Genomic DNA, 25173 nt, shown 5'->3' with positions numbered 1-25173 from the left:
ACTCTCAGTGTCCCGCACAGTGTCCCTCGCTGTCCGTGTCACTCTCAGTGTCCCACACCTCACCCCACGCTCTCAGTGTCCCGCACAGTGTCCCCAGCTCCCGCTGTCCCCTCGGTGTCCCCGTTCCGTTCCGTTCCGTGCCCGCCCCGCCGCCGCTCCGCCCCCGCCCGCGTCGCGCCGCGCGTGACGAGAGGCAGCGCCGCCCCCGCCCGCTCGGAGCCGGCGGCGGCTGCGGCAGCGCGGCCGGGCCGGGGCGCGGAGCGGGAGCGGAGCGGGGAGGAGCGGGGCGGGAGCGGGAGCAGGGGCGGGAGCGGGGGCGGGCGGGGCGAGGCCAGGCCAGGCGGCCCCGCCGGGCAGGGCGCGCTGCGGCATGGATTACCCCGAGCCCGGCTCGCCGCAGGGCGCTCGGCACCTGCCCGGCCAAGCCGGCGGCTTCGGCAGCGGCGGCTACGAGCGGCCGAGCCGCGGCGAGGAAGAGGAAGCGGCGGAGGAGGAGGAGGAGGCGGCTGCCCGCGCCCGCCCGCCCCGCCGCCCGCAGCCGCCGCTCCACGCCGCGCTCTCCACCTCCTCCTCCGAGGGCGACCCCGAGCCGGCGGCGCCGCCGCGGGAGCGCAGCCTCAGCGACGAGGCCGCCGCCGGAGACTTCGACTCGGCCGAGTCCGGCGCGTCGCTGCGGTACTCGACGGGCACGGGCGGCGAGGGCAGCGAGGGCGAGGGCGCGGGGCTGGGCAGCAGCGACAGCGGCGGCAGCGGCTTCTCGCTGGCGGCCAGCGCGCTGCCCGAGAGGCGGCGGCCGGGCGGCGGCCGGCCCCGCTATGAGGTGGTGCGGGAGCTGGGCGCCGAGGAGGTGCGCTGGTTCTACCGCGAGGACCGCAAGACCTGGAAGCCCTTCATCGGCTACGACTCGCTGCGCATCGAGCTGGCCTTCCGCGCCCTGGGCGGCAGCGGCGGCGGCGGGGAGCCGGCGGCCGTGGAGCCGGTGTGCGTGAGGAGCGGGCTCTACGAGGTGGACGTGGCCAGCGCCGAGAGCTACCCCGTCTATTGGAACCGTGAGTGCCGCCGTGCCGAGGCGGAGGGAGGGTGGTCGTGGTGCCCCGTGGTGCCCGGGAGGGTGTCTGGGCATCCCCCGTGAGCGCGGAGCCTGCGCTGGGTGACCCCGCCGCGGGGACACCGGGTGACACACCGGGTGAGACACCGGGTGGCCTTTGGTGCCCCGGTCACTCTTACTGCCGGTGTGTTCCTGTATAGGGGATTTAGGATAAATCATACAGGGAGAGAGAACTCGCGGTGCGCATCTCCAGCAGGTCCCTGAGCGAGGAGGGAGTGGGAATTCCCTTTCCGAGGCTCAGGGACACTTGTGAGGGAAAAGACTCGGGCATCCCTGAGAGAGGGGACTCTGGGCCATCCCCCTGCCCGAGGATGAGCGGTACCCCCAGTCAGGGTGTTCTGAGCACATCAGCCATTCCAGCAGCACAGGGACTGAGCATCTTCCCCTTGTCAGCTCCCCCTCAGCACACAAACATGTGTGGAGGACACGATCTGGGGCATGCACCTGGCACCAGAGACTTGGAAAAGGGAGGTCTGGGCATCTGCTCGGTTCTTGGCATGTGTGGAAGAAAGTGGGAGAGAAAGTGGCAGAGAACCTTCTCATGCTCTGCTTTTCCCAAGCAGAGGGTGAGTGAGGGTGGGTATTTGCCTTCAGCACTCTCCCAGTTCCCTGCCTGCACACCTTTCCTTCAGAAGGAGCAGAGTGGAAACATCAGATGTTTGTCCACTCCCTCCTCCCCACAGATGTGTCTTTGATCCTCATCTTCAGTGTGGAATGATGGAAGCAAGGGTTGTCCCACTGTGACCCTTGTCCTCTCCACTAGGGAAAAGATGATCTTGTGCTTTATATTTAATTTCTCCTCGCCTGCCCTCTGGGAGGAGGCATGAAGTGGGATTTTTCTTCTTTCCTCTTGGAGGAATTGCAACAGGCATCTCATACACACAAAATCCTTAATTCCTACTCTTCCAATAAAGGGAAATATGTTTCACCTCCTCAGCTTCAAAATGAGGTGGGAATGCACCCCCTGTGCCACCCTTCCCCTTGCATTTGTGTGTCCTTGTGGAGCAGAAATGAAAGAGGGGCAGAGACCCCATTTCCCTGCACTTTTCCCCTGGTGGGAAGGGCTCAAGGGTCTTGCTGGACAAGTGAACCCCTGCTTTCCTGAGGCTGACAAGCTGTGCTCACCTGCTGGTGCTGAGGATTTGCTTTCCAGCTGCATTCCCTCAAGGACAGGGGGGATGTGGTGGAGCAGAGTGAGCTGCAGAGGAGCTGAGCATGTCCTGGCATGGGCTTGGCAGAGGGGCAGGGAGGTTTCTCTCGTCTTGAGACTCAGGTGAGGGTCTCAGGGGAACAGCAGAGCTGTTTCAGGGATGAAAACCAGGGCTTTCTGTTGTTTTCCCTCTTAATTTATCAGCCTCTCTACAGGGGGGGAGCTCCATAAATGACAATACAGTTCACTTGTGGGACAGTTTGTCTTTCAAATCATCACCCCAGCAGACAGACAGCGAGCAGAGGTCTCAGCCCACACAAATTCTGAGCTAGAGGAGCCTGGGCACAGCCTCTCGAGCAGAAACTGGAGCTGCTTCTCCCTGTCACCACGCTGAAGGCCCTTGCTGTTGGCTCTGGCTGCAGCTCCACATGGTTCCTGGGGAGAGAAGATGCAGGACAGCCAGGGGAGGAGGAGGAGGAATCTGCTGAAACTGTGCCTGGGGAGAGAGGGGAAGGAGTGAGCAGAGCTGTCAGGTGAGGCAGGATTGCTCCTGGTAATGGGAGCAAGAGGCTGCACTCGTCAGCAGCTTAAAGGTTTAATTTCTTGACACCGTGCCTTGTCCATTTTGGAAGCTGATTCAGTCTCATTAAGCCCGAGGAGCAGATGTTTCAGGTGACAGCATGGGCTGTGCAGAGACGATTCCTGGTGCTGGGAAGGAGAGATTCCCAGAGGTTAGCACCAGAGGCAGGGAGGAATAAACTGCTGGGCCCGAGCAGACTGATGACAGGGATGATTTCTAGCCCTCAGAAAGCTGATTAAGGGCAGTGCTCAAGTCTTTTCTTATTAGCAGGTCCAGTCCTTTAGCAAGGCTGAGATCAATTTTTGGTCTTTCAAGGGGCTTCTGCTGCCTTCTGCTTTAACTTCCTCACTGCACATTTCCTTGCCTCTCTTCCCTGTGAGTGCCTTTCTCCCATTCTTCCTGACTGCTGCATGCAGATCTGAGAAAACAGCAAGGTCAGATCCCAGGATTCAGTCTTATCTGTGCCTTTGAAGGCCTTGGTTGGAGCCATAATTCCCATATTATTCCCCTTTGGTAGCATGTGTGTAATTCTGGATCCAAAGGGTGGATGTGCCAAACCAGCTGTGAGCAAGGCAGGAGAATTCTCCTCTCTGACCACACAGGCATGAGGTATGATGAGTACAACTGCCTTAAAATGTGCTGAGGTGCTTGTTGGAGAGTACAGAAACTTCTGGCTGGTTTTGCTGATTCATGGTTCAGCTCAGAGCAAAGGTCAAAAGCTTTTCTCTTTGTTTTTCTGCCCTTTTTCCTGCATGTGCTGGACTCTCACACAGCCACCACGCTGAGCACTTGGTTCCTCAGCTGGCAATTCCTGGGGCATCACAGTGCCAGGCAAGTGTTGGTTATAGCTTGGCAGGTGCTGGAATATTTATTTTCATATCTGCATTTTAAGCTGGCTGCAGGATCCGTTGGTAACATCAGGAATATCAGCCTGAGTTACAATTTGAGCAGATTAATTACTGAGAATTTCATCCTTACCTTGTGACCTCTGGGATTTATTTAATTAGTGCTGTAGAACCAGCAAAAATGGTTCAAGAGGATGAAAATTATTAATGTAGGCTTTCACATAAGTCAGTCATTTGGAGCAGGGCTGTTTATTGTTTTCTGGGGAGATGACAAGAGTGATATTTTATACAAGGGTCTTCTGTTTAAATCTTAAATTACCCAGCCCTTTTCAGCCCTCCCAGTTGAAGAGGGCTGCTTTACAACCATGTTGCTCTGGAGTTTGTCAGTGGAGTTTTCAAAGTCCTGTGTGAGCCTGTTAAATCCATGGTCTGTGAATTTTTGGATTCTGTTTTCTGGCTTGTGGGTTTGTCCCATGCAACCCTTGTCCTGTCAGGTATTTGCTTTTTCCAGGCTTTTCTTCATGGGTACATTGTAAAGTTGCGTGTATTTATTTAAATTATTCCACTTCAAGACAAAGGCTTGGTAAAGTTGAAATTTTTTTGTTTGTTTTTGTAATGTATATTATTTTTCTACCTAACAGTAGCTAAAGTCTATTAAGTAAAAAGCCAATTTTTGTATTTAAAACCAAATTTGTTTAGTAGAACCATCCCTGAGTGAAGATGTATAGAAATAACAGATAATTTACTGGCTTTAATCTGGAAATACCTGTGAATACAGAATGGACTACTGGGTCTTAAAATCAAGATCTTTCTGCTCAGACTGGAAATGGGCTACTTTAAAAAACAATTTTAGCTGCCTTCTTGATCAAGATGAAAATTAAGGGAATGAAATCAAGAGTTTATCATTGTTTGTGACTTTCATTTGGTTTAGTCTGGTTTTAGCAGTGTTTTTTGTCATTTTACAGCACACTTAAATGTTGGTTTTAGTGTGTTGGACAGTCTTTGAACTTGGTTGACAACAATTTTCTTTCTATAAAGGACCTTTTGATTGAAGGCTGAAGTCCTGAATGAAATTTTATGGCTTTTTTTTTATCTCTAGGTGTGTAATCCTTTGGCAAATAAAACAGTGACAGTTCACTTTGTAAAGGTGAAACGTTGCTTTCACTACTCAAAATCTTTCTGGGTTCTTTTTTGTGTCTGTTTTTACTGTGCCATCATTTAAAAAACATCTTGTAGCTTAATTTTTGGCCAATTCCTTCCTGACCAAAAGGCCTGGAAGTGTTCCTGGACAGGGTTTGGGGCACCCTGGGCCAGTGGATGGTGTCCCTGCCATGGCAGGGATGGGATTTAAGGTTCTTTCCAACCCAAACCACTCTGGGATCTGTCACCTAACACACCTAGATGAAATAACTTCCAGATTTGCAGTGTCCCATGTATTAAATCACATTTGTTTTTGTGTATTTTCAGGGGGTTTTTTTGTGGCCTCTCAGCAGAGAGAGCTTGAGAGTTTTGAGATGCTTTCACTAGGCCCAGGTTGAGGTGGCAGCACTTGGAAGTGTCTCTGAGAGCAAGTTTCTTCCCTGAGCCCAGCTTTTATATTTCATTTAACCATATTTCATCAAAATTAATCTGTCTTTCTCCTTTAAATAGGACCAAAATAATTCTCCAGTGGATGGCTCAGCTACAGCAGAGTAGCTGAGGAAGGACATGGCTTGGGAAGTTTTGCTTGTCCTTTGATGTGGGCCAGCACTTTTCCTGCTGGATTTGGTCCACAAGGATGAAGGCAGAGGTGTAGGGAATATTTGGATTACAAATTGTGCTTACTGCTGTAACTGTGGCAGCAGGAAATGTTTGTGGCATGAGAAGGATGAGGAGTTCTGCTCTGAGTTCATTCAGGCCTGAACTTGGGTTGGACAGAGCTGAGATCAAAGGAATGGGGTGGGATTGAATTTGGAGGTGACAGAGTTGAATTAAGGACCGGTGACAGGTGAATTTTTGTGTGTGTGATGCTCTTTTAGGGAAAAACAACACTTAAAGCACCAACCAAACCATACACCCTGTCCAGAGCTCTTGGAGGAGCACAGGGATGTGTGAGAGCTGTGCCAGTTAGTGAGGAGAAGGCCTAGATGGAAAAAATTATCTGCAAAAGAGCAAGAAATTAAAATAAGAAGCAGGAACAAGAAATTAAAATAAGAAGCAGGAGCGGTTGAAAGGTTGAAAACAGTGAGGGTGAGGGAGTGGTTTGAGAAAAGGTCACTGCTGTGATGGGATCTGTGTGAGGGGCTGGGGAGCAGAAACTCCACAGATTTTGTAAATAGCAGGGTTAGTGAACACATAAACACGAGGTTCAAGTGGTGAAATTTACAGTGAAATTTACAATGAAAGAAACTAAAAGTGTTGCCCAGAGAAGCTGTGGCTGCCCCTGGCAGTGTCCCAGGCCAGGCTGCGTGGGTTTGGAACAACCTGGGACAGTGGAAGGTGTCCCTGCCATGGCTGGGGGGTCTTCAAGGTCCCTCCCAAACAAAACCATTCTGGGTTTCTGTGAAAATCCTGCTGGTTTTCTGCTAGGGGAACCCCTACGGAGGTTGTAAATGAAGGAAAATTTAAATATGGGGATGAAGGCGTAGGGAATTCTGGAGTTGGCTTGGAGAAGATGGAGGAAGGAAGGGAGTTCAGGAGGAAACAGAAAAATAATCCCTGTGGTGGAGAAGGAAGGAGTTGAAGCCATCCAAGGGCACAATAACCTTTGCTGTCATCTTGTTCATTAGTGGCAGGTCTGAGGTGTGCACTGAAACAATCTTGCTCTTTATTTTGGACGATTTTCCAGGAACCTCTTGTTCCAAGTGTTTGTGTGCGCTGGCAGAGCTGGGGAGCACAGCAGGGTTTTCAGGAGAGCACGCTCAGAGTGTGAGGGTGGCATTGTGCAAAAGCCCTGTGACATTTTGGGATGGGCTGGGAGCACACTCTCACTTTTGGGAGGTGCTCATGGTTGGTCATGTGGCTCAGGAATTGTTCTTTTGTGTTTTTTAAAAAAATGCAGGTGTCCCTGGGGGGTAAAGAGCTGATAAAGGACAAACTCAGTGGTTCCAGCAGCAAATGCCACTGGTGGAAGTGCTTCAGAGTGCTGGGGTTGAAATTTAGTGAACTGCTTTAATGGATAAGAATTCAATAAAAATAAAATTCTAACTTTAAAACTGCAGCCCATTTCATGTTTTGATAGTCTAAGGTTGTTTTTTTTTTTTTATTTTTTGATGCGTTCTTCCTGCTTAATATGGCCTGTAAAGTGAGCTTTGGGATTTTGGCTTGGACCGTCAGGATCAGGTCTGTGGAAAGAACAATTGTGGATATGGTAATTAAACTGTTACCTTAAAGCAGGAAAATCCTTCCTGATAAAATTATGTCCTGGAACCAGGCTAGGAGAGAGCTGGGAATGCTCCCCTGGAGAGGAGAAAATCCAGGGAGAGCTCAGAGCCCCTGGCAGGGCCTGAAGGGGCTCCAGGAGAGCTGCAGAGGGACTGGGGACAAGGGATGGAGGGACAGGAGCCAGGGAATGGCTCCCAGTGCCAGAGGGCAGGGATGGGTGGGAGATTGGGAACTGGGAATTCCTGGCTGGGATGGAATTGCCAGAGCAGCTGTGGCTGCCCCTGGATCCCTGGAAATGTCCAAAGCCAGGCTGGACAGGGCTTGGAGCAGCCTGGGATGGGGGAAGGTGTCCCTGCCATGGCAGGAGGTGGAACAAAATTATTTTGAATTTCCCTCCCAACCCAAACATTTTGTGATTCTGTGTTTTGGGATGATTTGCAGTTGATGACTTGGAGCACATTTATCACTTTTTGTGGAGTTCCTTCTGTGTTTGACTGGAACCAGCCCCACAGAGCAGCCTCTCATTCCTCGTTGCTGGATTCATAGTGTGAAATGATCAAAAACAGTTCAGGGAAAAACACTTTTAGGCTGTTGCTGGAATACTTGAGGCAGTCTTGGTAAATCAGAGGCAATTCCATGTTTGCAGCAGAGAAGAAACATCTATTGCTGCCTCTGGGATCCAGCAGTGGAGCCAACACTGAGCCTCACAGGTTGGGCTGCTCTGGAAGGAAAATCCCACCTGTGCCAGTGGGACTGAAACTCAAATGTAACTTGCACCTGGAATTTACAAATTGCTTCAATGGAGCAACTGGGAGCTGCTGGATGAACCAGCAAAATGATGATTTTCACTGCTCAGGGAGTGAAATCTCTGTTCAGCTCGGGCTCTGTGTCCCTCTGAAGCTTCCTGAGGCTTCGCCCTTGAACTCCTCTGCAGGATTTTCCCTTCTGGCAGAGCAGGACAGGTCACACCAGGCTGTGGTTGGACAAAGGGAGGTCACCAGGCTGGCATCAAACAAATGGTTCTGTTTATTCAGGAGTCAGTCACCTGCTGTGTTGTGACATAAAGCGAGGGAGAGCTAGAAAGGTGTGCGATGTTAGACTTCTTTTTTTTAAAGTTTTAAGTGTGTTACATTAGGTAGCAAACACAAAATAATGCAATTTTAGTTTGAGGCTGTTTTATTACAACATCACCATCCTCACAGACAAGAATTTCTTGTACATATCCAACCTGAATTCCAGTTCTTTCTGTTTGAACTCTTATCTCCTTGTCCTATCCCTGAAATTCTTGATGAAATATACCCAGAACATGATTTTAGGCTTGATATAATAGGAATGGATAACAAATTTTTAAAAATTCTCCAGCAGCACCCTTGATATTATTCTGGAGTATATTTTTGTGTATTTAATAATTTATTTATTTATTTAGGCACTGCTACAGGTTGCCCAGAGAAGTGTTTCAGGCCAGGTCCTTGGTAAATGTATGAGCCCTTCATTATTTAACTAAATATAAAACTTTTAGTTTTATAAAAGAAAAGTTAACTTTTAACTATAACTGAAAAGTTAATATAAAACTTTCAGTTTTAGATGCCACATTTGCAGCCCCAAAGTTGCCTTCAGCTTGTGCAGATTTTATTCTCACATGCTGCAAATTGTTTGCAACTGCAGGAAGAAAGGAAATCAAATTTAAGGAAATGTTACAGCACCAAAAAATCAGGAATCTGAAATTACTACACTGAAAAACATCTCAGCCTGGTGGTGTTTTATAAGCTTGTGTTTCTTGCCTCACTTCTTGGTTTTGGGCTTGGAGAGCTGGGAGTTGTCAATTTGAGCAAAGCACCAGCTTTAATTTAAATTTCTGAGCCTCTGAATATTCTATTAACCTTTTAGAGCTCATTTGTGGGCAGATCATCATAAGTGTCTTGGGGCTGATGGCTGCAGAGTGCCAGGAGTGCCTGGGCTGGGCCAGCAGTGAGTTCCTATCTCTGAGTTATCTCACTTTGAATCCAGGCAGGTCCTGGAAAAGGCTCCTTTGAGCTGTGCAAAATTGAAATTTAAGGCTGTGCCCTGTCCAGCGACGTGGCGGCAGGAAATGAGTGATGGAATTTTTATTTTAGAAGGGAAATTAAGGCAAATTCTGCTCAGTTATGACTTTATTGCGATGGATTAGCCAGGTTTTTATTCCAATTTCTATTAGATGTGAGGAGTAGCTGGGTATACACATACACTACACACACATGCTGTAGTTTTTATGTTGCCTACAGTTTTTATTTTAACATAATTCTCGTTATTCAGAGGATTTTTGTGATTATCATAATGCAAATCACTCATGTTCTTATCACACCATTAATTACAGCACTTGTATTCTTTTATTCTTTGGATTTTCAGGGGGAAAAAAAGACCCATTTGTCCAAAAATAAATAAATCCTTTGTTGCAGAGTAAATCTCTTAAACTGATTTCCTCCAGAAGTGGTAAAATACGTGTGACTAATTAAAATTAAGTGGTTTTCATCTACTTTAAATCTCCACCATTCAGATTTATTTAGAAATTCTTTTATAAATAAACCATGGAAGTGTATAACCAGTCAAATATGCTGATATCTTTCAGTCTGAAGCACTGCCAGCTGCAGATTATATGGTGTAAGACTTAAGGCAGTAAAGAAATCAAGGCAAATCCTTTCCTAGGGATTGAGATTGTAGGGATAAGGATAAATAACTCTTCATGTTATAGACTTGGAATTCTGTATTGACAAAAAACAAATTAAAGTACAACATGATGTAATTCCAGTGTCTTTAACTCTTCCATAAAACAAAAGTAAGTGAAAGAATTTAGTTTAAGTTTTCTGAAATATCTGATGGTGCAAGGCATGAATTAATTTATTGAAGGTGGATGAGGGCTGAAGAATTGTGAAATTGGGTGCTGAGATGGCAATTCTGGTTCATCACTTTTTAATGCTCTTTACTGTTGTAAGTTTGCATCAAATCTTCTGGACTAAACCTGGGAGTTTTTCAGTGACAGCCCTGTGCAGTATTAAACAGAGGAGCTGTGGTTAGGAGCCTCTTTCCCAGAGTCACAGATTGCTCTGAAAAATCCCTTTTTTTGTGTGTGAAATGATTTCCCCGTGCCATCCAGAGTATTGCATGGAATTACCACGGATGCACTTCCCTGCCTTCATTAACTGAAGTCTCATTTGCTTTTGGGGACCTTTAGAACTCTGGTTGTTGTTGGTTTTCTCAGCTTTTACAGAGATGGGGTAACCGAGAGGTGTTGTAAAAGATTTTATTCCATTATCAGTCTTGATGAAGAGTGAGACACAAGAGATGTAAAACTCAATGCTGTTTTATCAGAAGCTCACTTATTTCTTGGTTACAATACCTTATCAGTGTTTTTCAGCCTATTAACCTTTGCTACACATTATTACTTCTAACAACAATCACCTGTGTTTTTATCCCATGTGGTCCTAGTACAATGCATCTTTCACAGTTGTAATTCTCTAAAATATCTGGTTTTTTGCAAGGCCATTATTTTGAAACGTGTTGAAACTTGTTTCTAGTTCAGTCTCTCTGCAAGTTGTCACAGAATTGGAGGTTTTCAGGGGAGTCTTGGGATGGTTTGGGGTTGGAAGGGACCTTAAATCCCATCCAGTGCCACCCCCTGCCATGGCAGGGACACCTCCCACTGTCCCAGGCTGCTCCAAGCCCCAGTGTCCAACCTGGCTTTGGGCACTGCCAGGGATCCAGGGGCAGCCTCCCCACCCTCATTTCCCCCTAATGTTCCCTTCTGATCTCCCCTTTTTTTAGTTTGAAGCCATTCCCTGGCTCCTGTCCCTCCATCCCTTGTCCCCAGTCCCTCTGCAGCTCTCCTGGAGCCCCTTCAGGCCCTGCCAGGGGCTCTGAGCTCTGCCTGGAGCCTTCTCCTCTCCAGATGAACATTCCCAACTCTCCCAGCCTGCCCCAAAATGTGGTTCTGTGATCCCAGATTTGATGCTCTCAGCTCTGCAGGGCTCTTGTGTTCAGGTTTCTGAGGGCCAAGCTTGTGCTGCTGATGGCAGGAAATGTAATTTTCTGCCTTCCTCCTCCTCCTCCTGCCCTTCCAGGTGCTTTTCTCTTGAGGTTTTTCCTGTAGCTCAGGGTTCAAACCTGCCCCCCTCTCAGCTTGTGATGGGAAATAAAAACAGTTTGTGGTTCAGGCTGGTTTGGCTGCTCTGAGAGTGTGCAACTGCTTAAAGAAATAGGAAAAAGAAAAAAAGGCAATTCCTTGTTCCCCCCCAAAATCCCACAGAGCTGGAAAACAGAACGACAGAACTACCCCACTCTGTTTTTCAAACCTCCTTAATTGTCTTTGGATCTAAAAATAATTTATATTTGCGTATTAACACCCTTTCCAAAGTCTAATATCATATTTATTCCCAAACTCAAGTGTTCTGCAGAGATTTCATGTGAAAATTTTTCTCATTTCAAACAGTTTTTCCTGGCTGAGCCTTTCTGGGAAGGGCTCAGGTTCTGTTTGAGAGCTGCTGTTGAGTGCTCTGGACTGTTCTTATAAGGAACCACTCTGGGAAAGTTCCTCTCAGGCAAAAAGAGCCTGAAAATATTTACTTTAATACTTGATGGTTAGAATTTTAGCAATCTGTAGGTGGAAATTCCCATGTGAAAAGCTTGAAGCCCTTCAAAACTGAAAAAGAGGTGTCTTGTATTCACTTAGTTTGGAGTGCAAAATAGTATTCATATGATTATTATTTAAAGAAAACATATTTCTGCCTGTGGATTCAGTGAATGGAGCCTCATCAGGCTGCTTAGTCAAGAATTAAGGAATTGCTCACAGATTTTCCCAGTGAGGATTAACATCTGACATAGCCCTGTCACTGCTGCAGCCACAATGGGAGCCTTTATGTCCCCTCACATTTCATTTCTTCCTACAGACACAGCTTTGTTTGGCAGGGCAGCCTGGCTGGGTCTGTGTGCTCTGAAAAATGGGAATTTCTGACAGGTGTAAAATGTCTGGGAATACAGCAGAGGTTAAGGAAAGAGCCTGGTGTAGTTAACTTTCAGTTCATGAAAAATAAATATTCATCTTTCACCCTGCATTGATGGGTGTAGACTCCCAAATTCATCTAAATTTTCATGAAATATTGAATTTTCTGCATGACATGTGCATTTTACAGCTACTCAGAACTTTGGTTTTCCTCATATTTTCAAGGATTAATTTCCTTTGCCAGCTTTTTTCTACCCTGTTCCAGGTCAGAGCAGATCTTGGAACAGTGAATCCTTTTTTTTTTTTCCCCTTTATCTCCTTTTTTTTTTAAGCCTTTTTTTGTGGTTGAGTTCTTATTTGCTTTATGGAGCTAAATCTTTGTGGTCAGTGTAGCATACACAGGATGTTTGGTTTTGGCTGAGTCAGTCTATACAAACATATACATACATATATACATATATATATATGTATATATATTATATATATAAAGGTATATATGTGTGTATATTAATATATATGTATATAAATATATAAAATATATATTTATAAAATATCAATTTGTATGCATATAAGTATATATAAGTATATATAAATATATAAAAATAAATATAGAACATATATAAAATATATATAAATATTATGTACTATATAAATATATAAAATATATAAAAATATATAAAAAAATATAAAAATATAAAAATATATAAATATATATAAATATATATAAATATATATAAATATATATAAATATATATAAATATATATAAATATATATAAATATATATAAATATATATAAATATATATAAATATATATAAATATATATAAATATATATAAATATATATAAATATATATAAATATATATAAATATATAAATGGGACCAGTGACCTCCAGTGCACACTGGGAGTGTACATGTACGTGTGTGTGTATATATATATATATGTGTGTGTGTGTATGTATATGTATATATATTATATATATATAAAGGTATATGTGTGTGTATATTAATATATATGTGTGTATATGTATATAAATATAAAAATATATATTTATAAAATATCAATTTGTATACATATAAGTATATATAAATATATATAAGAATATATAAATATATATAAATATATAGAAAACATATATAAAATATATATAAATATTATATACTATATAAATATATTAAAATATATAAATATATAAATGGGATCAGTGACCTCCAGTGCACACTGGGAGTGTACATGTGTATGTGTATATGTATATATATATATATATATATATATATATGCACACACACACATATACATACGTACATACATGTACACTCCCAGTGTGCACTGGTGGTCCCTGCTCCCACTGCTCTGTGCTCTCAGCAAACCCAAATCTGTGTTAATCCCATAAAAACCTGGATTTGGGATCTTTGAAGCTTGTGGGTCAGTGAATTTCTCCTTGATTTTCCAGATGTAGGAGGAGGAATTCAAAGCTGAATTACAATGGATGTCATTGTCCTGGGTGTAAGAGGGGAGTTCTTGCTCCCTGTAGTAAGTGTGGGCAACAGTGAAGCACAATTTGATAAAGAATAAGCACCAAATTATATATTTTTAAGAGATTTTTCTTCTGCCACATGCACAGCAAATGCAGAGCCCCCACTTTCCTCATTTGGAGAACTGAAACTGAAACAAGAACAGCAGTAACCAAAACCAGTCCTCAGTAAAACACTGGATTTAATTAAAAAAAAAAAAAAACTTGAATTTTTAATACCACCATTTATGCTAATTGATGTGTAATTTGGGTTGTTGGAAATGCCCTGGCAGTGTCCAAGGCCAGGCTGGATGGGGCTTTGAGCAACCTGGGACAGTGGAAGGTGTCCCTGCCATGGCAGGGGTGGAACTGGATGCATTTTAAGGTTTCTTCCACCCTAGAACATTCTGGAATTCTGTTTTTCTGTCCCTCTCTCACATCCTCACACACAGCTGGGAAATCCCACTAGCTCAGGTTTGCAATTACACTCCATTTCCTACTCTCAGTTTGTGATTTGTTGCTTTAAAAAACCCTCTTTTTTTTGTATTTTTATTTTTTTTTAGAGTCTGAAAAGATCCCTGTCATGCGTGGCCAGTGGTTTATTGATGGGACTTGGCAGCCCCTGGAAGAGGAGGAAAGTAATTTAATAGAGCAGGAGCACCTCAACCGCTTCAAAGGCCAGCAGCTGCAGGAGAGCTTTGATATGGAAATATCCAAACCTGTTGATGGCAAGGAGGGTAAGATTGTTTAGATCACTATAATACATTTTTTTGGACACTTGAGATGTGCTTTTCCTAAGTAACAATGTGATCTGCTTTGGCTTTTTATCCTGGAAATTGGGGAATATCAGTTTGTTCTCCCGTTTTCCAGTGTGGGATTTCCTGCTGCAGCATGTTTGGGGAGTGCTGTAAAAATGAAAGTTACGTAGAAATATCTTGTTCCCATTGTGTTTCATATCTTCTAATTGTGTTTGAAATCTCATTTCAAACTAAAATCTCTTTATGGGACAATAGGGGTCAGTGTCCAAAGGCAAACTGGCTGATTGCTCTCTGCAATCCCTCATTCTCTCAGCATCCCTAATTCTGCCCTGAAGGGAGTGGGATCATTTTTACAAATCACATTCCGTTTTCCATTTTGATTCAGGCTGGATTTATTATTTTTCAGCTGCAGTAAATCTTGGGCATGCATTCTGTTGGGAGTCCTTACATTTTAATGGGCAGGCTGAGGATGTTCAGGTAGTGTTGCTGAGAATCTTGGTCTGCTGCATGGAACATTTTCAAAATTACTGAAATTACTGCTCTATTATTTAATGTACACAGTTGAATTGATTGCTCAGAGCAGGTGTTGCACAGCAAAAAATCACAATTTTTGGCCTTCACACTTTTGGCTGTCTCCTGCTTGAACAATCTACAAACCACAAGCTTCAAGTACAGAGAGCTTTCAAGATATTTCAGCAGGGATTTGGTTGTGTTATTCTTTACAAAGAAACTTTATTTTTGAAGTGGAGCTTTGTGCAGAGCAGTCACCCAGTGTGGGAATGGCTGTGTTTTGGCCAGGACTTCTTATGTGTGGCCACACAAGTAAAGCCTTGTTCATAAATTGGAAGCCCAGCAATAAATTCTGTAATCACTGTAAAGAAAACCAAAGTGTCATTTCTTGATTTAGGGAGGTTTTTTCAGCATTACAGAGAGTTTCTAACTCCCCTTTAAAACTAGTGAGGACTTTATGAATATTTTTTTTTCCTTATTTGTGCTACTTTAAAAGATCTTTTCACCTGTCCAAGGCTGCAGAACAATTTCCTGCTAGAACAGCTCTGTCCAAAAGGTGCATGAAGTGGTGTGAGCCCTGAGCCACAGCTCTGTGCCTTTGCAGTCATCATTCTGGAAAGGCACTTTACCTGTATTTCTGATTTATTGTCCCAGAGGCACAAAGCTCAGGGTTGTTAGTGGCAGGGATTTATGGTTTTTTACATGGAAAGCAAATCTTTGTGGTTCCTGAGTGCTCCCAGCCTTTGGTAGTTTAATTTTTGAGGGAAGGCTGCAGTGGTACTTGGGTTCTCCTTATAGAGTAAATAAGAGAGGTCAGGGTTGGGATTTTTTTTCAGATAAAGTCTGGACTATGAACAGAAATTTTTGGTTTTGATGCTGGATGGACTGGGGAGTGTGATGAGAAAGATATGACCACTGATATTTATGAAAATGTAAAAGATCAGAAAAAGAAAGTCCAAATTCAGGTGCCAGTGCCTTTTCTAAAGCCAAAGTCAGAAAAGAAGAAAGGCAAAACCAAAAAACCAAAAAGCAAACCCCCAAAAAACAAAACAAAACCAAAAAAGCCCCAAAACAAACAAAACCCCCAAGCTATGTATGGCATCACTTCAGTGGTATATATGTCAAGTCACCAGCAGGTTCCAACAAGGTTTTTTGGTAATAATAGGAGAGTTGCAGGGCAATTACAGCTGACAGTGTGTGAAAAGTGGTTTTGTCATTCTAATTTGCCTCTCAATGCCTCCTGGATCCTCTGGCATCCACAAATGCCATCTGCAGTGGCACTGGGAGAAGCTCTGCAACTGGTGAAATAAACAAAATTAGCTGAATTCAGTTTATAAATTTCTTAAATGCTCCGTTTTGCTGTAATTGCATCCTGTATGAAGAAGTTTTTGGTGCCATCAAGGTACCTGTTGTTTATGATAAGTAAAAGTTGAGCTAAATCTGGAAATATCCACTGAGAAGCAGTGACTGTTCCCAGTGCTGTGATAAAACCTTGTGAGGGATGAAAAACTGATCAGGTCCTCTGATTCCTCAGCAAAATTAATACAAGGTGCTGTAACAGCCCCTTTGTACCAAGGATTACTCCAGTAATTAAATTTATTAATTGTATTAAATTTATTAATTCTGATTCATTTATTAATCCTGGATTGCAGCGTGTTAAAAAGGAACTCACCAAGCTTCATCCAAGGCTTTTGGTGGTGATGGGAGGGATAAATGGCCTGTTATTAAACTGTTAATCCCAGCAAACCTTCTTCTGAAAGTGCAGAATTATTCAGGAGGAGAGTCTCCAACCTGCAGCTGACAAATAACATGATGCCCATGCTGATATTTGTGTTATTCTTTACAAATAAAAGTTTGCTGGGTTTTTTTTTGGTTTTTTTTTTGGGAGCACAAGGAGCTTTAAATGCAGAAGGGATCAGAAAGCACAAGGGAACAGCAAGCATAGAGGACAGGGAGTGATTCCCCAGGCTCTGTTTTCCATGGGGCAGCCTGGAAATCACTCCTTTGCTGAGCAATCTGTAGTTTGCATTTTGATTTTCATCCTCACAAAGTGTTTAATTTCATGCCTTGCAAAATGAGCTTGGTTTATGGTGCCTGATGCCAGTGGCTCCTCTTGGTGCCTGATGCCCTTCAGTTCATCAGATGAATTATTGTTGTAGTGGCAGGGTGCAGAAATGGGGCATTTTATGATCAAAAGGAGCTTGGGCAGCAGGTGAAGGGAAGGAATTGTCCCCCCTGCTCTGCTGAGACCCCTCTGGAATTCTGTTCCTGCTCTGGAGCCAGGCTGGGAGTGCTCAACAGGAGAGGAGAAGCTCCAGGAGAGCTCAGAGCCCTTTCCAGGACACCAGGAGAGCTGGAGAGGGACACCTACATAGCAGTAAATAAGTTTAAAATTTACAGAATGACAGAAGATTTAGAAACTGCCTTTTCTTCATGCTTTGGCAGGCAGTGAGTTCAGCACCTATCTGAAGTAGCCCATCAAAGGAGCAGCATTTTGCAGAGATTTCTGGCATATCCAGGCTGTTGTCAGATAAAACAAGACCAGTAAAGTTCCTATCATCCATTGCTTCATGACCTTTTTCAGATATATTTATTTAGTGATGATGGAGTGAAGCTGAAAGCTTTACTTATGGGATAGGAAGGTATAGGAATGTGGTTTTTTGTTGATGGAGTGACAAAACTATTTTTGTCCCTTTAAAAAGGAAATAAGCCCAGAATTTTCTCTCCTCAATGAGGTGAAAAGACATCTCATAGGACCTGGGGAACTTCACCTCAAACTTAAGGATGGCTAATGGGACAGAAGCCAAAAAGTCCAGCCTGGGCAGTTTACTAGAAAAAGAAGAAAACAAAAAAAACAATCACTTTTGTGAGATGTTTTACCAGGGGCCTCTTGCACCTAGATCAGTTTTTCTCTGTAAAGATCTTTGTTATTTTGCCTTTTATTAAAACCTTTTTGTTTCCAGCACTCCCACAGAAGCCATCCTGCTGATTTTATGCCTTAGCTCAGCTGCCTTAGACAATCCTGGGTGTGAAATAGATCTCCAAAAGCTTATGAGACCTGGCTCGAGGAGACCCATATTTCAGGAAGGTGGGATAGGAACAGATACAGCTCTTTGTATTTGCACAGAGAGATGCTCAAAATTCAGCTGGAAATCAGCCAAGCAACCTGATTCAAACCTGAAATTGGATCTGACTTTGAAGTTGATGCTGATCTGTGAAGAGGATTGGAGCAGATGAACCCCAGCAGTGCCTCTGCCAAAAAATAGTCTGTGATTCCATGATAGACATAGAGAAGTAAAAAATCCTGCCAGTTAGAATTAATATTCCGATGCATTGATTTTGAGACAGCAGAACTCTGTTGGGTTTTTTCTTACAGAATTTCAGTGTGTGGTCAAGGCCACAAAACCTCTAAAAATTGCATTTGGAAGAGCTGGGGTTTTTTTTTTTTTTGTTTGTTTTTTTTTTTTTTTTTTGTCTTAGCTTTCAAATAGCATTTTCTCACTGTATAAAAAAAATTCATAGCACAGCTAAGTTAACCTTTAGATGGGAAATTCCTGTTCACAGACTTGGAGAGTTGTGCAGGTCAGGAGGGATCTCTGGGGATGCTCAAACCCAACCTCCCTGCTCTGATGAGAGCAGCTTGCTCAGGATGTTTCCTGTGGGATTTTCAGTCTCTCCAGCAACAGACTCCACAGCCTCTCTGAGCAGCCTGTTCAGTATTTTACCACCCTCGCCATGAAAAGCAATTTTTCCTCTACTTTCCTTGAGTTTCCTGTGTCGATTCTTCCTGAGGGAAGTAAAAAGCCAGTGCAGTATTGCAAATTAAATTATTCTGTGGAATCCTCAGTGCTGTAGCTCTGAGAATTTATTTTGATTTTCCTCCCCCCATCCCCGGAGAAGTGATGTGCAGCAATAAATACATTTCATTTACACCTGCCCTGAGAGCTGTGGGCACACCTGGGGCAGGTGACACGAGTGTGGGATGTCACTCACTTTGCTGGATCAGGGAGTGCTGAAACCTTGCAGAACACAGGGCAAGAGCAGGAGATTTTGTCTAATCTAACTTTTAACCATCCTCTCACGCTCTTTGGGGGGAAAAAACCCCAGAGTTGTGCTTAAAATGGAGTTTTTAGTGCACATTTAGGAAGTTCTACCCTGTACCAGGGAGGGGATGATGCTTTAGGTGACCCTGGTGACACCATGTGCCAGTGCCTTTTACTGATGCTTTTAGCTCTGTTGTGATGTCATAACTGCTTGTGAAGAGTGAAAATATTGAGTTTGGGACTTGCTACAAAATCTCTTGGTTGTTTTTTTTTTATTATTATTTTTTTAATATATACATTTTAGTTCTTTCTAGAAAATGTGACTTTTTCTTTCCTTTTTTTTTTTCCTGAAAATGGTGATACTAATGAAAAAAAATGACACCCCTTTTAAAAATTTTACTTTGAAGCTCAGTGTTTTTACTTTTAGTTCTCTACTACCTCCCTCCCTTCTCCCTCCCTTCTTTGTTCAAATGGAGAGGATATAAGGAGAAATCAGATGCTACATGTCTTAAGAGAAAGCATTCCCAAGGTACAGTAATTGGAGATTTCTTTTTTTTTTTTAATTTTTTTTTTTTGGTAGTGCTCCTGGCTTAGAAAGCTTTAAATTCTAGTTTGCTTGTCTCAGTTAAATGTTAGATTTACATGCTTCAGGTTTTTTTTTTTGAGCTGTATCCATGCAATTTCTTTCCAAGAGGAAGGAAAAAGCATCCTAAAGCTTAGAGGAAAAGTAGAAGTGTTGTGAGGCCTAGAGAGAAGTAGATGCTCATAGTGTCATGCAGTAATTCTTATTTAGAATTGTTTGTGGCTGATGAAAACTGTGAATATTTGTTTCTTGCACTCTTTGGTGTGATTTGGCTTTTTCAATAAAATAAAAGGGATTTTTTTAGGATTGCAGCAGGCCTGGGGTGAGATCAGTTCTGTCAGAGAAGGAATGGAGGGTTCCTTCCAGATAATGTTTTGTTTGCTGCTTTCTTTGGGATAATAATGTTTAATTTTAAGTTATAATTCATTTTTGCTGCAGCTTTGGAATGGAATGAGTCCCCTGGAAAAGGGGAAGCTGTGTGGGTTATAGCTCAGGGCTGCTGAGCTGCTGAAAACAGCCCTGACCTTTGCAGCAGCTGAAGCCCTGCACATTTATTTCAGAAAGTGGGGGGAGATCCTGCAGGAGCCATTAATGACTGCAGGAGGCTCCAAGTTCTTCTCACTGGGCTCTCTCTGCCTCTGCTAAAGCCAGGAGTGATTAAACTTCCACTGACTTCTAAAGCCTTTAATTTAAAATGTAAATGCACGTGGTAGGCTTGGAGTTGTTGTTCTTGTCATACCTTGTGTTCTTGTAGCTCCTGGGGATGTTGTGAACTCTAAGAATTTATTTTGACATGCATAAATGTTTGCCTTTTGGCTTCCTTTAATTATTTTTTTTATATGATTGGGTCCAAATGGAAAATGCCAGAAATCAAAATGTTTTGCAGTAAACTTTTTCCTGCCTCTTCTCGCACAGTGAACCCAAGTCTGTTAAAGGTGAATCAGTGTAATTCAAGCAATAAGAAAGGAGTTCTGCCTTTTCTTTTGTAAATTGAAATTCTGAAATTATGTTGTGCATTTGTTTTCCTCTCAGATCATGCTCAGTTGTGGTAATGAATGTGCTCAAATTAAAAAGAAATTGAAATTAGGTGGTTGTGTGACAAATAGTGACAGTGATGAATTGAGAGGTGATGAAGTGCGATGTATAAATGACAGCAATGTGAGAAATTTTAATTAAGAGTAATGGCCTTTTTAATGGCTCTTTTTAAAAAAAATAAATAAGAAAAGGTTTTTAAATCTACAGGTTTCTGTAGCAGAACCTGAGATTCATTTCAGAAGGAACAACAGCAGCCAAATTATGTTCTCAGCTCCCTGTACCATGTGTCAGGCTTTGTGTGGCACCTGCTGCTTGCAAGACAGACTAATTTAAAAATCCTTGGGGGGAAAAAAAGAATGCATGAGAGGTTTTGAGACAGTCTGTATCCCTGCTCTGGTCTCTATCCTGGCTGGAATGACAGTGCCTTTGTCCTTGGAGGCAGAGTCAGCCCTGAGCACTTCAAAGCTGCTTTTCCCTGGATTGATTTGGACTTGAGCACCATCAGACTGTGGGGAGGAAAGATCCACCCTGTGCTTTGCTCTTGGCAGGTGGATGAGAGCATCAAGGAGAGAAGCAGGTATTTAGCTCAAAAAGGTGTTTAATTGTGAGCAGGAGGTGCTCAGGATGGGAGGGTGTTTCCATGTGCACAACACAGTGCAGGGTTTCTGCTCCTCTGTTTTTCTCCATTTTTTTGACTGAAGATGAGTCAAAAGCCTCATGGAGATCAGGTTCTGCAAGGCTTTAGGAATATCTGTTCTGTGTTTTAAGGTTCATTTTTCAGATTTCAACCTTTCAGGGGGATTTTTTTTCCCCTCAGGGTTCATCTCTCTTGGTGAAACTGAGTTTGTGTGATAGCAGCCATTGATTTCTTCAGCTGAAAGAAATCTTTTCTTGATCCCATCTTCCATCTCCAGCAGGGCTGAGCTTTTCACATGCTCACACTGCAGGTGTCGGTCTTGGTTGGTGCTCCTGAAAAATGTTTCATTTCTAAGTTCTGGCTACAAAAGAACCCAAAATTTGGCCTCATCTCCAAGGACTTGGCCTTCAATCCCTGACTAAAATCCCAGAGGGGCTTGGGCTGGAAGGGACCTTAAATCCCATCTCATTCCACATCTTCCCAGGGTGCTTCAAACCCCAATGTCCAACCTGGCTTTGGACCCTTCAGGGATCCAGGGGCAGCCACAGCTTCTCTGGGCAACCTCAGGGCATCCCCACCCTGAGTGAGGAATTTCTGCCTTAAATCTAATGTAAATCTCTCTTCCTTTAGCTTTAAACCCTTCCCTCTTGCCCTTTCTCTATCTCCCCATGTTAAAAGTTTTTCTCCCTCTTTTAAAATCCCCCTCCAAGTTCTTGGAGTGTGGTATTTTCAGGGTCCCCCATTACAGGAAGGAAATGATGAATCTGACTCCATGTTCTTAGGAGGCTAATTTATTATTTTATGATATTATATATTATATATATTATATTATAGTATATTATATTATATTATATTATATTATATTTAGTATATTATATTATATTTAGTATATTATATTATATTTATTATGCTATACTAAACTATACTAAAGAATAGAGAAAGGATACAGACAGAAGGCTTAACAAGATAATAATGAAAAACCTGTGAATCTCTCCAGAGCCCCAACACAGCTGGCTGTGATTGGTCATTAAGTTAAAACAATTCACAGGAAACCAATCAAACAATCACCTGTTGGATAAACAATCCCCAAACTCATTTGTAAACAGCAAGACACAGGAGAAGCAAATCATATAATTATTGTTTTCATTTTTCTCTGAGGCCTCTCAGCTTCCCAGGAGAAGAAATTCTGGCAAAGAGATTTTTCCAGAAAATCTAACAGTGACATTGGAGGTCCCCCACAGCCTTCTCTTCTCCAGAAAAGTGTGGAGGGTTTTTCTGCATCTGGGGAAGATGCACCTGCAGAGGGATGTCTGTGGGAATGCTGTCAGTGCCAGGGCGGTGCCACATGGGAACAAATCCATGAGAAGTCAGGGCCAGAGGAGTTCTCTGTCCCTGTGGGTTTATGGACATGCAGATCTCAGGGAGGCTTGGCTCTATCCCAGCTTGATGCCCTGGAGAGACCCCTCAGGTGTGGAATTTGTCCTCCTGCAGGATGCAGAGGGATCCAGGGGCAGCCACAGGGCCTCCCCACCCTGAGTGAGGAATTTCTTCCTTAAATCTAATCTAAATCTCTCTTCCTTTAGTTTAAAACCCTTCCCTCTTCTCCTCTCTCTATCTCCCCATGTAAAAAGTTGTTCTCCCTCTTTTAAAATCCAAGTTCTTGGAGTTAGGTCCAGAGGGAGATTTCTGTCCCTGTGGATTTATGGACAGTCAGCTCTCAGTGAAGCTCAGCACCATCCCAGCCTGGTACCCTGGAGAGGCCCCTCAGGTGTGGAATTTGTGCTCCTGGAGGATGAGCAAGAAGAGATTCCCCTGTGCTGCTGCCTCATCTGCATTCTGCCCTGGGCTCCCTCAGCCAGGCTGTGGCACGCCCTGGTGGCTCCCTGACACCTGGGACTCCCTGAGCTGCCACTCTGAGCCCTCTGGAGCTTCACAGGACAGTCCTCCTGTCAGTCCTGTCCTCTCCTCATCCTCACAAAGCATCACTTTCCCTTCCTCAGGCTCAGCTTCACACCACCACTGTCAGTCTGTAAAATCCCATGCCTGCAAAGCACACTTGGAATATTTGATTATTTTTTTTTCAGGATGTTTCTTTTCAGACTGCTGTCAAATCCTCCCCAAAGACACATTTTTGCGTTCCCTGTCTCACTGTGAACACCCCCTGGGGCTGTCAGCAGCAGAAACTCCTTTTGGTTGAACTCTCAAGGGTTTAAATAATCCCCTCACTGTCAAATAATCACAGAATCAAATCCCTGAAAGATTTAGGCTGGAAGGGGCCTTAAAGCTCATCCAGTGCCACCCCTGCCATGGGCAGGGACACCTTCCAGGCTGCTCCAAGCGCTGTCCAGCCTGGCCTTGGGCACTGCCAGGGATCTGGGCACCCTGTGCCAGGGCTTCGCCACCCTCACAGGGCAGAATTTCTGCCCAATATCCAACCTAAACCTGCTCTTTTCCAGTTTAAATCCATTCCCTGTGTCCTGTCCCTCCATCCCTTGTCTCCAGTTCCTCTCCAGCTCTCCTGGAGCCCCTTCAGGCCTTGGAACGGGCTCTGTGTCGAGTTTTATCTTCTTTTTATCACAAGGTCATCACAAGATGGTGTTTCTTGTTGGGACTGAGATGTTTATCAGTTCTTACCTCTGTCACAGTCTCACAAACCCTGAGTTCTGCAGCACTTCACTCTAACAAACTAAAAATGGAGCCCCAGCTCTCTCTATAAGGCTTTTTAAGGATAAACTGTCCAGTTAAGAAATGACACCTCAATTATTTTCACTTTTAACCCAATAACCAACGACCCATGGCTGCAATGGGGACTTTTTATCCAATTACACAAAACCACCCAAACCCACGGAGAAGGTGAAGAAGAAGGAGCAGCCTCACCCTAAAACCTCCATCTTGTTTTTATATATTGCTATATTCTAAACCCCCAAACTCTGAGTTTTCCACCCTGTGATATCACACAGTTCTATCCAAACCCCACACCCACAATCCCAGTTCTGCCATTCCATTCTGGAAGCTTCTCCAGGGCCTCAGGTCAGTGCAGTGCTCTCCTGGGGGTCAGAGCCTGGCAGCACAGAAAGTCTGAAATTCTCAGCAATTCCCAGGGTTCCAACAGCTCTGAGCTCTCCCTGGATCCTTTTCTTCTCCAGCCTGAGCCCCCCCAGCTCTGTGCTGGTGACATTTCTCTGGATGCAGCCCTTGGCCTACAGACACACATGGCTGGGTCCTGTTGATCTTCTCATCCCCCAGCACCCCCAGATCCTCCTCCCTGGGGCTGCTCTCCATCCATTCTCCCTCCAGCCTCAATTTGTGCTTGGGATTGCCCTGACCCACGTGCAGAACCTCACACCTGGCCCTGCTGAACTTCGTTTGAAATACTTTGGTGCTTCCACATCTTGTAGTTGATGTTGGTGTTCCTCCATGTCCATGAACAGCATAAAAGTGAGGAATTTGTTCTTCCCAAATGAGAATAATTAATGCAGGGTAGGGAAAAGCTGCTTGTTCCTTTATGTTCCTTCCAGTAGAGAGGCTGGACCCGATTCTAGAAGGAATTTGAGGATCGCTCCACCACAAATTGCTCTTTTTCTAGATATTCAACCTCATCTCTTCCTCTTCTTTTTTTTGGATGTTGAACACAACACCCTCCAAAGGCATCAGACTTCCACCCCTGCTCTGCCAGCTTCCCCAGCATCATTCTCTCAGGGGGATTTTGCAGAATGCAGATGGAACAATTCCTGAGCACCTCCTGGACAGACCAGACCATCTCTGCTCTTCAAAGCCAGGCTTATTTCTTTCCTCTTCCTGCTCTGCCAGTGGAAAACAACGATGTAATTCCAGTTATTTTGGTGAATCAGTTGTTTACCACAACACAAGTGCTAATCCTCTCTTAATCACCGTGCGCCTTACAGATTTTGTTTAGTTTTTCATCAGTCTGTGTCAAGTCTGTCTGCTTTGGCAAAGAAACAAAAAATTTTGCTGGAGAAAGGTCACAACATCTGGCTGAGCAGAGTTAAAATTGGAAATTGTGTCGGCTCAGGCTTTCTCAGAATGTTTTTAGAAGAGTATAAAAAATTCATTTG

At 43.9% G+C, this 25173-nt stretch overlaps 1 protein-coding gene across 2 annotated transcripts in view; it reads left to right on the top strand.

Annotated features, from left to right (window-relative positions):
- Positions 1–370: 370 nt before the first annotated feature.
- DDHD1 (DDHD domain containing 1) overlaps positions 371–25173 on the top strand; it is a 68892-nt gene continuing 44089 nt past the window's right edge. The window contains exons 1-3 of one of the 2 annotated variants that reach the window (XM_063159645.1): positions 371–1049; positions 14095–14268; positions 19270–19371. In XM_063159645.1, coding sequence (XP_063015715.1) covers positions 371–1049; positions 14095–14268; positions 19270–19371 — 955 coding nt within the window. The remainder of the gene's footprint in view (positions 1050–14094; positions 14269–19269; positions 19372–25173) is intronic. The other variant, XM_063159646.1, reaches the window with a different exon arrangement.

Source organism: Melospiza melodia, chromosome 6 (assembly GCF_035770615.1).
Source record: "Melospiza melodia melodia isolate bMelMel2 chromosome 6, bMelMel2.pri, whole genome shotgun sequence".
NCBI classification, from domain to species: domain Eukaryota; kingdom Metazoa; phylum Chordata; class Aves; order Passeriformes; family Passerellidae; genus Melospiza; species Melospiza melodia.
This window is presented reverse-complemented; position numbering and strand designations above follow the sequence as displayed.